General features: G+C 44.6%; 1 protein-coding gene across 1 annotated transcript; it reads left to right on the forward strand.

Annotated features, from left to right (window-relative positions):
• The first annotated feature begins 632 nt into the window (after nt 1–632).
• On the forward strand, nt 633–9,658 carry casp2 (caspase 2, apoptosis-related cysteine peptidase). Its single transcript, XM_030103140.1, is given in 13 exon segments — nt 633–771; nt 1,262–1,425; nt 2,203–2,373; nt 2,495–2,569; nt 3,058–3,127; nt 3,570–3,661; nt 3,902–4,084; nt 4,329–4,457; nt 4,540–4,630; nt 6,610–6,798; nt 7,087–7,196; nt 8,231–8,347; nt 8,349–9,658. Coding segments are annotated over 12 exon segments (1,395 nt in total). The 5' UTR covers nt 633–771; nt 1,262–1,275; the 3' UTR covers nt 8,367–9,658.
• The last annotated feature ends 7,211 nt before the right edge of the window (nt 9,659–16,869 follow it).

The following is a 16,869-nucleotide window of genomic DNA, read 5'->3' on the forward strand; positions in this document are numbered from 1 at the left end:
CAAAATACAGGATGCAGATATCCATTATTAAACATGTACAATACTTCAAGCTTAATTTAATTTTAGATTATGATGAAAAAACAAGATAAACTATATTTTAATGCTCACTAAATTAAGTTATTGGTGTTTGATGAACAGCATCTAGTGTCTTATATAGGCAGCAGATGTGGTTGGCACAACAGTTGATATCTTTCCCACAAGTGTTAATAACATGTTTAGAATATTAGAATTAAAGTTGAATGTCCTGAAGCAGAGCGTTGCATCAACTACATTCTTAACAAGTATCTTTCAAGCTCCTTTGTAAATTGCATGCACTCATTAGCCCGTAGTGTGAGTTTGAGTTAAGATCATGCCATGAGTGAATTGTTTACTTTTCAGATGGTCCATCCTCCTTCCAATGCACAGCTCTCCTTTTGAAATATGTCTTCAAAGCTCTCCTTATCAATTGGCTACTTATTTACAGTGAACGGATTCAAAATCACAATCGTGTGCATTCATTACTGTACAGCAACCTCCTATTGACTGACGCGAAGCTCGATGATTGGCTAGTTCAAACGTCATTCATAATATACCGTCATCCGATTGGTCAGAATCCAGACAGCGCTCTGGCTCCGCCCCCCCTTATCGCTGAGCGTGTGGTACCCCGCGGAAGTTGGTTTGCAGATTGCCAACGGCGGGATGTTGTCGGTTGCCTGAAAGTGTGAAACACGGAAACATTTTGCAGAATTTCTCTCGCGCTGCTCTTGATTCTGTTGCAGAAACAGAAGAACGGTAAGCAGTAGGACCAAGATCATAACATTATACCCACTCATGTGTGGGAAAAGTCGAAGTTAGCCCGATGGCTAGCTAGCATCGGAATTAGCCACCAGGTCAGCGTCAACTGTCATCACAACTGGGTTTGTTAGAGAACATTTAACCATTTTTAGCCGATTTTATGCGTTAACTTCTTTTGGCATGTTTGGCGGTAGGTGTTTTCTTGCGTAACTTGTATGTGCATGGTTCTTATTGTTGTGAGTTTCATTCTATGTGGCTCAGACATACGGTTTATCACAAAGTTATTCATGTCTCGAATTTCATTTAAATTTATCGAAAACTGTTTCATTCAGTGTGACTCGACGCGTGTTACAAAGACGCCAGTGTAACGACCACCGCGATCCCAGCAGATCCAGTCTTTAACAGCAGTTTGTAGTAAAGAGCCTGGGGTTGATGACAGTCACTCCTTCTTTACACACTCGGTGTTTTCTTGCTTCGTCCCGTGCAGTGAGACGGGGCAGGATGCTGAAGTGTGGCATGCTGGAGCGGGACCGTCAGGCTCTCCGGAGGCGATCTGCGGTCCTCTGCAAACAGCTGGTGGTCGACGCACTGCTCATTCAGTCACTGCAGGCAGATGACATCCTGACGGAGAGCATGGCAGAGAGCATCATGGTATGGAAACACACATGTTATCTATCCCTCTACTGAACAGGAGCAGAATACCAGCAAGAAAACTCAAGAAGCCCAGCACACATGGGCGAACATGCAAACTCCACACAGAAAGGTCTGGCTGATATTTGAACTCAGACCTTCCTGCTGTGATAAGTGAGAGTGCTGCTCCACTGATTGGCTACATTATATATTTGACATCACTTTCATGTTGTAGTCTTTTTGTATTGTCACTTGGGTGTTGTCCTCGTATGTTATAGCAGAAAGCACTTTGTGACTTATGTCTGTCGTGTAAATAACTTTTCTTGGCTTAATTCTCAAAAAATGCTTTCACCAAAAGTCAGTGATCAGTATCTTTTTGCAAATGGTTTTTAAGGCATTGGGTTTCTGTTCATCAGGCCTTGGAGTCAAAACTCATCAGTGGTCTGATGTGAAGTCTAATGGACTGAATGATAATTAGGAAGTCTGTTTGTTGACTGTTGCTGTTATTTAATTTTTAAGCACCCCACAGTCAAAATGTGCTGTACCCCACAAAAATGAGTAAATGTGAAATGAAAACTTCGTCTGACGAGGGTGAGCTGTCCGCAGTGTGGCTCTGATGCGACCCTCACTCATACACTTGTAATAGATATTGTTCTTTAGCAGATATTTGTGCTGTGTCTTAAGCTAAATTCATATTGTTTTACCCTGCAAACCTTTTGATGTGACACTCAATTTTCAATTAAAGTGCAAAATATTGATTTTTAGTGTTACTTACAATCCCATCTTCTTTCCCCCCAGGCAGAGCAAACCTCTCAGAAGCGATGCTGGCGTTTGCTTCTCCTCCTGCCAAAGCGTGGACCCAGAGCTTTTAGTAGCTTCTGCTCAGCCCTGCAAGAAACTGAGCAGCAGCACCTGTGCGACCTGCTCACGCAGCCACCAGAGACAGATGGCAAAGAGAGACACGTAGAAGTGAGTGAGCGCTTTGCTGAGCAGCAGCACTCATCACCACACACCCAGCGCTACGCCGCAGTATGTCACAGCAGATTGTTACCACATCTACTACAGTCCTTAGAGTGTTTTCTGCACACAGATTATTCAGCCTGAGGAAGAGCCAGAGGGAAAGTCAGAGCGAGAGGTCATGAAGAGAGCAGAAACAAAGAGAGAGGTGAGCACAGTGCACGTACTGTCATTATCAGTGCTGACATTTTCCAACATATCAAAGGTGTACAGATACTGATGTCAGGAAAACTAGATGTCTTTAGAGGTGCTTTTTATTAATTGTCAGCAAAATAACCAATGCCCACAGTTGAAAGACAAATAGTTTTAGTCACAGTAACCTTCAGTGACCTGGTCTTCTGCAGACAGCATCAGTAGCCAGGGAGGAAGCCAGCAAGGTGAGCAGCACCTTGTCCTTCCCAATTCAGGATAGCTGCTGGTTCTGTGAGTCGCTGTTCTCTGTCAGCGAGGAGTCCGCAGTCAGGAACAAAGAGAGTCAGGAGATGAGTGGACAAGATGAGCAGATAGATGTGAGAATCGGCAAACATACCAACCTCAACACGTTTATTCAAAATACATGTTGAGTTGTGGCTACATAACGATTCCTCATAGTTAAATTGGTGTAGATCACTGCAATTTTCTTTTTTCTGATTCCAGAGATTTGTGAATTCTTTGCCTCCGCTTTCAACTCAGGAGGAAATTGCAGCCAAGAGAGCAAGGACACAGGGTGAGTAGCGCGGTGTTCGTCCAGGTTAACATGTTCCGCTCTGTGTGCCGTGTTGTTGGCCGTGTTTGTTTCCCTGGAAACATTTTGTTGCTGGGGCAAAAGAGATTATTTGTCATCTGCTTGTAAGACTGGTAATTGAATATTTGCTTTTAACACAAAAATATTTTGTAGACAAGAGATACTCAAATGTTTTAGTCTCTTTAGCCTTTTAACAGTTTGTTTTTGTTGATGTGTTGCTGCTTCAGCCTGTAGACCAGCTGCTGTCTGTACCTGCAGGCACCACACCTTAAGTGTGACTCATTCAAAGCATTGTGGTGCAACGTTTGTCTACACAGCATTGCTAGTGAGGGCAGTTTCTATCGTATGAAACTTTGAATGAGTGCTTCAGTTTGTACTAAGCCGCGGTTATCAGCCTCACCATGTGTTTGTCTTTGTGCTACAGAGTCCATGGAGTTTAGTCTCGACGCTGACAGTCCCATCACCACTCCCGTTCTCGCATGCACTTCTGACTTTTACCTCTCGCGTTTCCAGCAGGTAAATGACCTCCTATTAGCAGGCCAGCTTAGTAAATCTGCAGCAGTAGAGCCGGCCTCTGGGAAAATGCAAATATTCAGTTATAAAACACATGAGATACAGCTATTAAGAGAACGACCAAGTTTGCAACTTGTAACGTTCTCAACAAGAATGAAATATTTGAAGTCATAACTAGTTCCTGAATTTTTTTTTTATTTTTTTATTTTTTTTTTTTGTGCTCTCTTGCTTCTCATCATCTAGTCATACAGAATGAGATCAACTCCTCGTGGCTTTGCCTTGGTCATCAGCAATGTGACGTTTGACTCTCATGCTGTCCCTGAGCTTGACACAAGAAAAGGAGGGGAAGTCGACGATGAGGTCCTCAGGAAGGTCTTCACAGAGCTGGACTACTGTGTGACTGTTCACAGAGACCTCACCGCTCAGGTAACACACTTTAAAACGCAGCAGAAAATGTATTCAGAAGATTTAGAAATGATTTAGAAGCATGCTGTTGTGAGAACTCTGTGACGTCTTGATGTCGAATTGTTTTGCTGTTTTCTTTGGTTTGACATGTTCTAAAGGACTGATTGCTTGGTGTATGTAGTAGCTTAAGATCTGTTTGTTTAGTCCAGTTCCACTGCTGGCAAATGAAACAGTTCTGACTACTCTTTTGTCTGTTTTTTTGCAGGGCATGAGAACATGCATTGAGAATTTTTGCAGGCGGTCAGACCACCGGACAGTGGACAGCTGCGCAGTGTGTCTGCTCTCTCACGGCACTGAGGGAGCTGTGTACGGCACAGACGGACAGCTCCTGCAGGTGAGGGAGCTTTCTGTGTTTACGTGTTATGGCAAGCTGTTTGTTTTTCCACTTATAATGTGTATTTCTTGGTCAATTTCAGCTGGACTGGGTGTTTGAAGCCTTCGACAATGTGCACTGTCCGCTGTTACAAAACAAACCCAAGATGTTCTTCATCCAGGCCTGCAGAGGAGGTAGGAGTGTCACCCAGTAGTAGCCCAGCTCACTGAAAGTTTGAGTTTTTATAAACTTGACATTGTGCCAGGCACATATGGAAGCACCGGGCGGTCCGAGGGCTGTGATTAACACGGGGAAAATAATACTTCCTCTCCATTACGCAATATAAGGCGTGCCTACCATAAAGTGTGACACTCAGTGGAGTTTTTGCTGATAGATCAATGTGCTACACACAGTTGATATGAAACACTTGTGTAATTTATGGTTATGTCTTTATTTATCACACTTGAAAAGAATCAGATCAATTCTCCCTTTAGCAAACATGGCTACGGTTATCTTTCCTTTTGTATTGTGTACCACACATATCCTTATACAGGTTAAATCTCATCCATGAAACGATCTCATGGGTTTGTGCGACATTAAGAAGCCACTTATGACCAGACAGGTGTCAGCCTGTCCTTTTCACATGACCAGATGTTGTCTGCTGTCACTCTTCTGGCCACTGGGAGCGTCTCCGCAGGTGACACGCCGGCAGCTGTCCGTATGCCGCACACGTCCAGATGTTGAGAGCGTCGCTGAAACGCTCACACAATCCAGGAGAAGCATGATGAAAATGTATTACAGATGCAGTATAATAAATGCCAGATAAATCTGCGACTTAACAAGCTCCCAGCAAATTATGTCGCTGCTGTGATGGAGGTTGCGCCCTTAGCATGCACCTCATGATGCTCCTGACAAATCATCAGACCCCTCAGGAGCAAACCTAATTACTTCACACACAGTGGCTTGCCCCGCCAGAGCCCACCACAGGTGTGCTGTTCAAAGGCCATTAGATGTTCTCATCTACTGCCTCAGCAAATAGCGCCAGTGGAACCCAGTGACTGTTTATGTGGAGGTTTACCTTGGTGGTCAAAGAGAAAGCGATAAAAAGACAAACTGGTGCACACAAGTAATAAAAATGTTCTTTAAAAAGATGCAGGATAAGATGATGAGATTTTCCATCAATAAATCTATTGTTTATTCTTTTCTAAACAAGGGAATTAAATTTGCAGCCATTTCAGTTTGTTTCCTTCACAAAATTGCTGAAAAGCAAGAGCTGGAATGGGACCAAAGTGACGAAATGCTGTTTGTTTACATGCTAGCCGGTTCATACAGGCTCACACAAGCTTAAAGGAATACTCCGAAGATTTTGGACCCACGCCCTATCCCTACCATTTTTATAGTGAGACAAGATCATACATACCTTCATTGTCTCTCTGTATCCAGCAGCTGTTAGCATCGTAGTTAGCTTAGCTCAGCTGCTGGAGGTGAAGAGGAAACGGAGCCGGACTGACAAAAGTGGATAAAATCCTCCTTCCAGTGGTCCAGGGGACGGTGTATTAGCACGTGAAGTAAATCCGAATGGTTATAAAACATTTTAAAAGACGCGTTTTCTTTTTAACCCGTTTAAATAACGTGTTGATACACACAGATCTGCACAGGCATAGTGCTCCGTGGAAGGATATACAGGCGCACAGTGGCCGAGTCTATGGCTTCTAATGCTGTGATCCGGTATATCCTTCCGCGGAGCACTGCGCATGCGCAGATCTGTGTGTATCAACACGTTATTTAAACGAATTGAAAAGAAAACACGTCTTTTAAAATGTTTTATAACCATTCGGATTTACTTCACGTGCTAATACGCCGTCCCCTGGACCACTGGAGGGACTATTTTGTCCACTTTCGTCAGTCCGGCTCTGTTTCCTCTTCACCTCCAGCAGCTGAGCTAAGCTAACTACGATGCTTAAAGCTGGGATCCAGCCGCTGGACGCAGAGAGACAATAAAGGTATGTATGATCTTGTCTCACTATAAAAATGATAGGGATAGGGCGTGGGTCCAAAATCTTCCTTTAAGACAAGTCTCTAACTTCAAAAACATCGCCAATGTCCAAGGCTGAGCGAGCTAAAGTACATTAACATCAAGCATATGACACATAACAGTACTATCATCTTTCAGATGAGATGGACTGTGGCGTGGAGCAGATCGATGGTCCGGCGCGGACCTGCTCGCCGAGCTGTGAGCAGCGGGATGCTGGGAGAGAGGGACAGGGCGACGCAGACCCCAGGCAGAGGGACGACTCAGGACGGCCCCGGATCAAACTGCCCCAGCGCTCGGACATGATCTGTGGCTTCGCGTCTCTCAAAGGTCAGAAACTTTGTAAGTTTGTCCACTTTGTTCCACTTGAATGCATCCATTCATGAAATGTGAAGCCGAACCTGTCAAGAAGACTTGACACATTAACACGTCATTCAGTTTAATTTCGTTTTTTTATGCGGTGCGCTGACACTGCCTACTTTGAAGGTACACTTTGTGGAAAAGCAAGCTGTCAGATTAAAGAGGCGTCCAGCCCTAACAGACGCCACCTCAGCTCTGTTCTCCTGCGTCTCATCTGGGTGTATTAAGCCGTTGTTGTTTGATCTTTTTCCCCTTAAGGCACAGCAGCCATGCGAAACACCAAGAGAGGATCCTGGTTCATCCAGGAACTCAACACAGCACTCCGCCTCAACGCCAGAGACACACACCTCGCAGACATCCTGGTGCAGGTGAGCACACGGGTCCAGCATTTTCAGAGACTTGCTTGAGAGCTTTATGCATCTTTTCAGGCTCTGGGATATAAAAGCCATGGAATCAGGGCGTGTTGTGGAAAAGGTTTAAATGTATTTTTTGTCTTAATATATAAAGGCCCCACCATTCATAGCTTTATCTCTCACCAAGTAGTAATTATTGGTTAAATGCTGGACTTCCTAGTGTTTATCACCACTGTGCTATAGTTGTTATTGGGATCAGATAACAGTAAAGAACTTTACTGTTGTCCAGTAAATTAGATACTAAACATCTGAATCATCAGGGAAGGTTTTCATCTGTGGCTGTTGGAGCTGCTACACTCTGCAACTTTGGCGAATGAAAGAAAAGCAAACGTGAGGACAACTTTGATCCATGAAAAAAGAATAATAATGCAGCAGAAGATGGCTTGGGGATCAGAGTGACTTCAACACTGCACCAAAATGACAGTTGGCAGATTCCCAAAGAAATAAAATGCAGCACAATGTCAGTATTCCCTGTATGCTTCCATCCTGAGCCTTTTCACCGTGCATAAATGCTACGAAAACACCTGTTCTTTTCTCCATTAGCTTCATGTATTGATAACCTGAAGGCTCCTGCGGCCCCCCCAGATAACATGCAGGTGTTATTATCACCTACAGAAGAACGCCGTAGCGATCATCGCCTTAGATTCACAGGAGAGCGGACGTGTAAAGTTTATAAAACTCACACCGCACAGCATTGTTCTGAAAAGACTGCTTCAATCACACAGTCTCCAGCCTTTTCTTTGTTAGGTTTTTCTTGTCAAAAAAAAAATCTAAAAGCCCAACAAAATCTTTGATGTTTTCATATTTGTTTTCAAAGCTTTTGAAATCCATAAACATAAGTTAGTGAATGGATGTATTGACATTGAGCACCAGTCCAAGATGGTCAGCCCCCCAATAACTTGCATCTGCTAATTTGACCATAAACAACCTTTATAAACTCCACGAGGATGTCTTTCTGATCCTTCCATCCCACTCCCTTCTGTCTCTAGGTCAACGGTCGCATCAAAGAGAGGGAGGGCTACGCGCCGGGCACGGCTCACCACCGCTGCAAAGAGATGTCAGAGTTCACCAGCTCACTGTGCAAAGATCTCTACCTTTTCCCCAAATTACCAGCCTCAGTATTGACAAGTATGCACATTTAAATAAACACACAAATCATTCCTTGCATTGCAGCTTTGAGATAATGACAATTTCCCCGAGACATTTACTGCCACACACAGACATACACACACACACTCACACATTCCCTTGTTACAGCTTCCCAAACAGGATCTGTCCATTCAAACTGCAGACATACACACTTGTCTGCACTCAGACGTGGGGAGAAGGAAAAGCTTCTGTTGATGTTCCTGGACATGTCGATGTATTATCATGTTCTGTCTGTATTCGTGCCAGTTAGAGGGTGTACATTTTACTAGTTTTTAGTCAAACTGCTACTCAAAAGGTTTCACAAGTCTCTCTTTTTAAAAGCTATTTTATATACAGATCTATTTTTGTGGCTTTGTTTTCTAAGAAACTTTTTTTTTTTTTTTTTTTTAAATAAGATTTTTAAGCCGTTTTGTTTATCTGAATGTGGCCTTCGTCCTTGTTTTTATGGTAGTAACAGGCAGGGGGCAGCGCAGCAGAGACCAATGCATTGAATCAACAGCCGCACATCCAAATGATTGTTATCGTCCTGATTTACACACCGCTATGGCATTAGTCGCAGAAAGCTTTCTATTTTTGATGAAGTGTGTTTTCTCCTCACATTGTTCGTCTCATGTGAGGAAAATGCGTTCAGGGCAGCTTCGTGATGAAACCTGAAGAAGATCATGCAGCCGTTCAGCCCTGAACTTTTGTACAGTGGTGCTATACTTGTGGGCTCGTCACCCACAACATAAACTCTGACCTTCACACTAGCTCATAGTGTTTGTTTCCCGTGTGCGTGCTGCACATTCAGTTAGCCTCTGTGTGGTATTTTATAGTAAGGGGGGGGAAAGACGTCTTCCATGAGCAGTATGCAGCCTGTGCCATGTGAGGAGGATCTCGCGGATAAACTCATGACCATGGCGAAGCGTTCATGGCCGGAGCATTTCTCCTTAAAGCCACGTGAGCATGTTTGCTCCTGAAAAGCCCAAACTGAGAGAAGTTACAGTGTTGTAGTGAAGAAGAGAAAAAGGAGTGTATCGTGGAAACAGTGTTCGTCAACAGATTTTAAAGATGGTGGAGCGTCCTCATTCACGTTTTCTGTGACTAAGGAGCGGAATGTGAGCATGAAACGAAAACAAAGTAGTAGCTTCCCTGCAGTGTGAGAACATGTTATTGATATTTTGCTGCCAGGCTCTGCTATAAGGTGCTGTGTGGAGAGGTGGCTGCTGGGAGAAATATTCCTCTCATCGCCTTTCACTGCCAAATGTGCTGTACAATAAACAGGCTTTGGGTTGAAAACCACATTTTATGCTTGTATTTTTTTTTTAATTGTGTGATTGTTTACAAGACATCATGAATCCCATCAGTCAGTTCCAACCGCTGAGAAACATGTAAACAAACCAGGAGAGGAGATTGTGTGCATAAACATGATTACTGACTGGAAAAGCTGGTAGTGACAAATGAAATTTAGCTTACAGTCACTGAAAATGAAACAATAGCAGCACGTTTCATGTTTATGAGCATCCGCCTGAGAAGAAAGTTAGATGTTGTTGGCTCCGAGAACAAAAACTGCAATCATCACTTTGTGATTATACACTTTCCACACGTTTCAGAGTCCATCCTGTTTCCAAAACAAATCCCCAAACGAAAAGAACCTGCACACGAATAAAAGCAGGATGCAGTGATTAAATTGTTTAGTAACTATAGAACATGAACAACATATCAGATGTTCGCAGTAAGATGTTGTACTATTTCATAATTGCCATTTCAAGATGTACTTTTACTTTCCCAGCAGTACAGGTTCTCACAAACTCACAAAATCACTGAGCCTTACTGATAAAACATGATGGAGTGTTGTCGAGAGACAAAATTTACCAGATGCGTTTAGAGGATGAAAAACTGTCTTAACACTGAGATAAAATTTCATTTCAAAATCATTGTCAACAGTCAATATCAAATAATTCAGGCAATAATAAAGACAAGAACATGCAAACTTAATGCAATAATTTCCTCAAGATCATAACTATTATTCATCCTGCATGCAGCCTGATATGCAGTAGTTCATAAGAAATGCAAATCACATCATGTTGTACCTGCTGTCACAGACAACAGTCTAGAAAACCTTTATGCAATTTTTTTTTTTTAAATGTTCCAGCTATTTCAGAATCTGTTTTGCACTTTTAAGCGAATTAAGCCTTCAGCGGCTGGAATTGAAGGCCTCTGCCTGAATGTGCACTGGAGCTGCTCCGGAGCAGCCTGCGCTCCATTTGATCCTCCTTGTTGCCGTGTTTGTGTGTGTTGTTGTCGGCGTGCGGCCTGTCCCCTCCGTTCTCAGGTATAGTGTATCCGGCTCGCCGCGATTCCGCTGCGCTCAGGTCCCTCCGTGCTGCGAGGGGGGGGGGGGCGTATGTATCTCTCACTCTGCCCGCCGCCCGCTGATAATGTTCTCCGTGTATCAGATAGAGGCCCGGCCAGCTGTCCGCAGTCATTCCCCTGTGACATACACACACACACACACACACACACACACACACACACACACACACACACACACGCGCGCTCGCATACACACATGACATGCGGAGTAACACATTTTGCGCTGGCCTGCGGTGTGGCTGTGAGATTAGGCTGTTATGCGCTGGCGTGTGGACCACAAAGCAGGGCGGAGTTAAGGGGGATCTGTGTGTCTTATAATGGCTGCCTGGCTCATCAGGCTGAGGGCAGAAACCCACCGGTGGACCAGACCCATTCAAGATGTCAGGGCGGGATGTTGTTCTCTCTCTCTCTCTCGCCACGCCGGAGGCCTGTTAGCAGTGATGTCCGCAACAGGTTCACTGCTTTTACCCTGCAGTGGTGAAGTAGAAGGGTTATCACTGAATCAGAGGGGTGTTTTGGGGTGTGTGTGTGTGTTTGTGTGTGTCGCATTTGGACTGTAGCAGGAGTGTTACGGGGGATTGCCTTGCTGCATTGCCTGATGAGGTGAGAGCTGTCACGGGGGTGTCGTGTGCGCCTCGCTGCTCACGTTGCAGGGGCAGCCCTATGGGGGGTGCCCTTCCAACTCCCACCCCTGTCCAAACAAGCACAGGCCATACACACACACACACACACACACACACACACACACACACACCTAATGGTCGCCTGGCAGGGAGACTGCTGCTGCTCAGGGCAACAAGTAGTGTGTGTGTGTGCGTGTGTGTGTGTTATTAGGTGTCTGCCGTTCTAATAAAGGAAAGCACTGCGTCCTTCCATGCCTCATCAGACGGCTTTGCTCTGCTTTGTCTGCCTGTCTGATTTCTGCGTGTGTGTGTGTGTGTCGGCCGGTCGTGCAGTGGAGCTGGATGGCTCGCAGCCTCTGGATCATCTGGAGAAGAACGCGCTCTCGACGAACCCCGTCCGTGTCTGATCCTCCTCACGTCGACCAGGGTGTTTGAAGCTGAGTTCTGATCGAACTTGGAAACTTCAGAAGATGTTAGCGTGCTTCTGTGACCGGCTGTGAAGATTAAACGGAGAGGGAGAGAGTGTGTGTAAGTGTGTATGGTGTTGCCCAAGCCATTGGAAATGCTGGGGTGTCCAGCAAGGTTATTTTTGGATCAGTGACAGCGTGTCAATGGCTGCAGATGCGTCGCAAAGGAAGGCTCTGAGATACCAACAGACCCTGGTAGGTCTTTCTCAATCTCCTTTCACCTGCCTGCATGTTCGACCTCAGAATGTGGATCCTGAAAAACACCTCTTGATTCTTCTCACTTTCTTTGCACCTGCTTCTCCTTCAGCTTTCCATCTGCTCACCTATCCCTTCATCTCTTTGCTCCTCCTCCTTCTCCCTCACTGATTCTCCCAGTTGTGCTTTTACCGTTTTTCTTGTTTGTCTTCACCTCCTGCATCCCTTCTCTTCGGCCGTCGCCTTCGCTCCTTGGCTTCATCACACAGTCCTCCTCTTTACCCTCCTGTCAGATCAATACTCCTCATCTCCGCTCTCTTCTCACTCCTCCTCTCTTGTCTTTTCTTCTCCTGCAAAGATTTCTTGGACTTACTGTCAAGTTTTTTTGGTGCAGCCCTCAAACACATTAGCAGTCTTCGCGGTTTCACACCGCCCACGTTACACAACGCTGAGTGAGGGCGATAAATGAAAAGTCATCTCTGCAAAGAAAGTGGAATTTCATTATTTATTTTGATCTCAAATGCCAAAGTCTTTCCTGATCTTTTGCGTTTGCTTTATTTTTTTCTTTTCCTCCGTCTCGTTTTATCCCTGGGCGCGTGTCTTCTCGGTGCCACCTGTACTCCGTCTCAAGCAGCAGCAGCAGCAGCCTTGTAAAGTCATTGCTGTTTTCATGTGTTGGTGGATATAAATACCTATATACAGGAAACCTGAGCAGACAGGTTAGATGTACGTGTTGAGATGAAGTCATGTCACTATATCCTCCGGTTCATCTGTTGAAATGATCATGCAGAGCGATCGCCGGAGCATCTCCACGTCCCTGACGGCGTTTAACCGCCACAGACTCACTTTTCCGTACTCATTCCCCCTAAAAAGAAAAAAAAAAAAAAAAACCTCTCTGCTGTGGAATATTTCACAGCCTCACACTCTTCCTCTCTTCTGCAGAGGTGATTGTGAACTGAAAGATGAAACAACGACTTGGCTCAGCGTCTATGTGTAACTGATAAAGTGAGGAGCATGACGGCGCTTTCTCTTTTTCCTCTTCTTCTCTCTGAGAAGACGGATGAACGCCGGCGGCGAATCACTAAACCCTGGCCCTACTTCAGCCACCCGGGGTCCCGCGGGTCAGATATAAATAAGAAATCCGTGTTAATCACACCGGTTACGAGGCTGAAGGTCTCTGTAAAGTTACACAGCTCTCAGGTGTGAACGCTGCCGTGGCGTTTGCACGGAGGAGGGAAGAAACCAGAGCCTTGAAGGATTTGAAAAGTTTACAAGCAGAGCGGCTCCTATATGATTCATGCATTGATGAGGATCAGCCGGCGGCGGCGCGCCTTTTAAGGCCTGTGAGGCCGATGAGTCAGACAAAGTTGGTTAAAAAAAAATACGTATTTCATCCATTCTATTTTACAGACAGAAGCCTGCTTTACACGGATTTATAAGAGCCTTTAATTGTGTTTGAAAGAGCTTTAATGGTTCAGTATTTACATGACAGGATTTCACATATTCAGGCATCAAATTAAGCTGTTTGAGCAAAACGTGCAATTAATATAAGAACTGAATTTAAGGAGAACTGCAGAACGGAGAATCCTTACATACTAATTATTTCTATCGTCGGTTTTCCATGAAGAACCGTGAAATTCATGCTAATTTGTAGGAGACACTGAAAAGAAAACTCAGTTTAAAGTTTGACTTCATTCACTTGTCATTTATGTCTGAGGATTGAGTTTTTATTGGAGTGAAAGTAACTAATTACTAATACTCAGATTACTCTTCTGTATTTTTTGAGGTGCTTATACATATATCTTTATAAAGAGTGGGATTTTATTCAAAATTTTACAATTTACACAGCATGTAATCTACTCCAAAAACTTAAAAAAATCTTCCAGTCAGCCTTCGTCGAGGTGCCACCGCGGAGTCTGGAAGTCTTTTGCCCTCCAGATCAACTCAGTGTCAAGTTTTGTTAATCACCTTCAAGAGCCACGACTGCTGTCGACCTCTGACCTTAACAAAGAGGAAGCTCCCTCTGTGGACTCGTGTCGCGCTGATAGACACGCTCCGGCGGGGTGGCGAGAACAGATAAACGTTTGTGTATGTATACACACACACACACCCACACACACACAAACACACCCGGCTGCCCCGTTTGATACAGCCGGGTGTGTGTTACCATTTATATGATGGATGTGCTTAAAAAACAGGGTTGTGTGAGGAGACCGGCCTCAACCTGCGAGAACGTCGACGGCGGCGAAACAGATCTCATAAGTCTCAAATGTTACAGGCTACTAAAAGGGATAATGTTCACCTGCCAAATGTTTTGCTGACTGGAATGGCTGCGACGTAGACGATTGAGCCATTAAACTTCATACGATACGGACGCGTCCGTTCGGACGCAGGGGGGAAGTCGTATCGCGGTAATTAAATGATCGGTCCGTTACATCAACAGCTCCGAGATCAAACGTCACATCGGTGAATAGCGTCAATAGCTCGTCATTGTTCTGCTCTCCGTCCGTCGGAACAGCAAGTCTCTTGGGAGAAGTGGGCCGAAAGAGAGAGAGAGAGAGAGAGAGAGAGAGAGAGAGAGGTGCGGAGAAGTGTGTCAGTGAACATTGGGTCACACCGCTGCTAAATTTATCCACGAGTAAGGTTTCACCTCAGAGGTGGGGGGAGCGGGGATAGGGGTGGTGAGAGGGAAAGTTTGAGGGGCGAGCGTGAGAGAGAGACAGGTGAAGGTCTGCCGCCCGGGTTCAAGTGCAGGTGAGACGGCGAGGAAATCAGGGAGCGGAAACACAAGCACGTGGAAATCCCCAACAAAAATCACCTCTTCAGCCAGCAGTGCTTGTTTTTCTCAGATTTTAATGTAGAAAATATAAAAATGCTTTCACTGTTATAATGAAAAAAAGGCAGCTGCTGCAGGTTGCTCACAAAAGGGCCAGGAGGGGAGTTCGCAAATTTCACCATCAAACGAGACGTTTTTCCTCTTTACAACTAAACAGGATTTGTGTGGTGCTGCAATATTGAATATTTAAATGAATTAGCCAATGTGTTGGGGGCAAACTTTCCAAGAGAGCTTTAAAAAAATGATGTGCGAATAATGTCTTTTCTTGTTTTTACTATGAGTAAATTGCAAAGTGAATTTATGGAGGGAAATCAATATTTGCTTGACTTCAAAGCAGCAGCAGTTGTTCTCAGCACGCCCACACAGTTCTTGTGCATGAAGGTTGTTTCAAAAGCTCTCGGTGAACCGAGCACAGGTCTGTAAATGTAATCTGGTTTAGATTCTCCTGCCTCTCCATGTTGACTGATCACGGCTCTGTGGGGCGACAACGCCACTGCCGTGACCCCATATGTCACTCTTTCTACTGAAGGTCATGCTTTTTAAACAGCTGGAGTTGTGTTCCTTTGCGGCAGAATGAGTCTGAAGCCTTCAGATGCCTCCCTGCCAGGATTACATGATGGAGGAGAAATAACACACCGGTCTGAACCGGGCTGTAAAGTTGCTACACATACCGTTTTTATATTGTGTTTCAGCAGTAAACAAATACAGCTGGCACTCCGCACTAATACAGGATAAAAAACATGATCGGATGGAAAGCTGCTGAGCGGTAGGGTGGGAAATCTAACATGAATCCACTACAGGGAAAAGCGATGGGCAGGTCACATGGTGCAGCTCATAATTTAGCAAGAAAAGTACAGGAACGTTTCTTTAAAAGTCAGAATTTTTCACCTCAAACTTCTTGATAAGAGTCACTTTAAAAGATCATCAGTTTGAACTTCTTCCTCCTCATTTTTGACACTTGACACACGTCCAAAGGAAAGGACTTGTTTTCCTTTAATGGGCCTGTGTCTTGTTTAGTGATTCACATATTCAGAGAACAAATACATTTTTCTATTTCTTTAATTTATTATAAAACAAACACAAAGAAAGAGTTTCAACTGCAAACGCAAGAGGGAACAAAAACATCCAATATCATCTCCCCAGGTAGACTTAAATAACAACATCATTAATAAAGTACATCGTGTTGGGCTCCGGTTCAAGGGTTTAATTCACTGGTTAGACCGAGGGCCTTTGTTGCTGCCTCCACACGTCTGTTCTCTCTAAATCTGACCTTGAATAAAGTTATAAAATGCTCAGCATGCTGAACGTTCAGCATATGCACAATGACAAACTGCTGGGAGCTCATAAGGTGAATAAAGGCGCGTCAGGAGCAGGGAAATCTTTAAAAACTCCTCAAGAGAGGTTTTTGATTGAAAGCTGCTTCCATTCATCCTTTTTTTTTTATGCAGCTACTCATTCACAGAAGGAGGTTTGGAACCTTTCCCAGCATGCACCAAGTGAAAGGCACTGAAACACCCCTTCACAAACACTGCTCCAGATTCGAGGCCAGCAGTCGTCGCCGATAATGAAATACCCGATAGCGGCACAGGTAAATATAAAAGGCAGCGGCCCTCCAAGCTGACTGGCACCGGCGCCGTTTCCCGGGTTTGGAGAAAACTCCAAACAGCTTTTCACAGAGAGATGAAAACCCGGCAGCTCTCCGGTCCTCAGAGGAGCCACAAATCACTGGAGAACTACTGGGTCGCATCGGAACAACAGATAGCGACCCATTTCTGCTCTCACAGGTGGAGGGTGGCTCGATTAAATAAAGACATGAAACAGTGCTACCTGCTTACCCAAAACAAATCCACAGAAAACTGTTTGATAGCCTGAATTATCCACTTCACTGGTAAATATTTGCACTTTAACCTGGAAGATATCCTTGCATCTTCAATCATCACATTTTGGGAATATGTTCTAAAACAGATACTTCTGCAACAAACAAATGTCAGCCAAATGACAGA

This window comes from Salarias fasciatus, chromosome 11 (assembly GCF_902148845.1).
Source record: "Salarias fasciatus chromosome 11, fSalaFa1.1, whole genome shotgun sequence".
NCBI lineage: Eukaryota > Metazoa > Chordata > Actinopteri > Blenniiformes > Blenniidae > Salarias > Salarias fasciatus.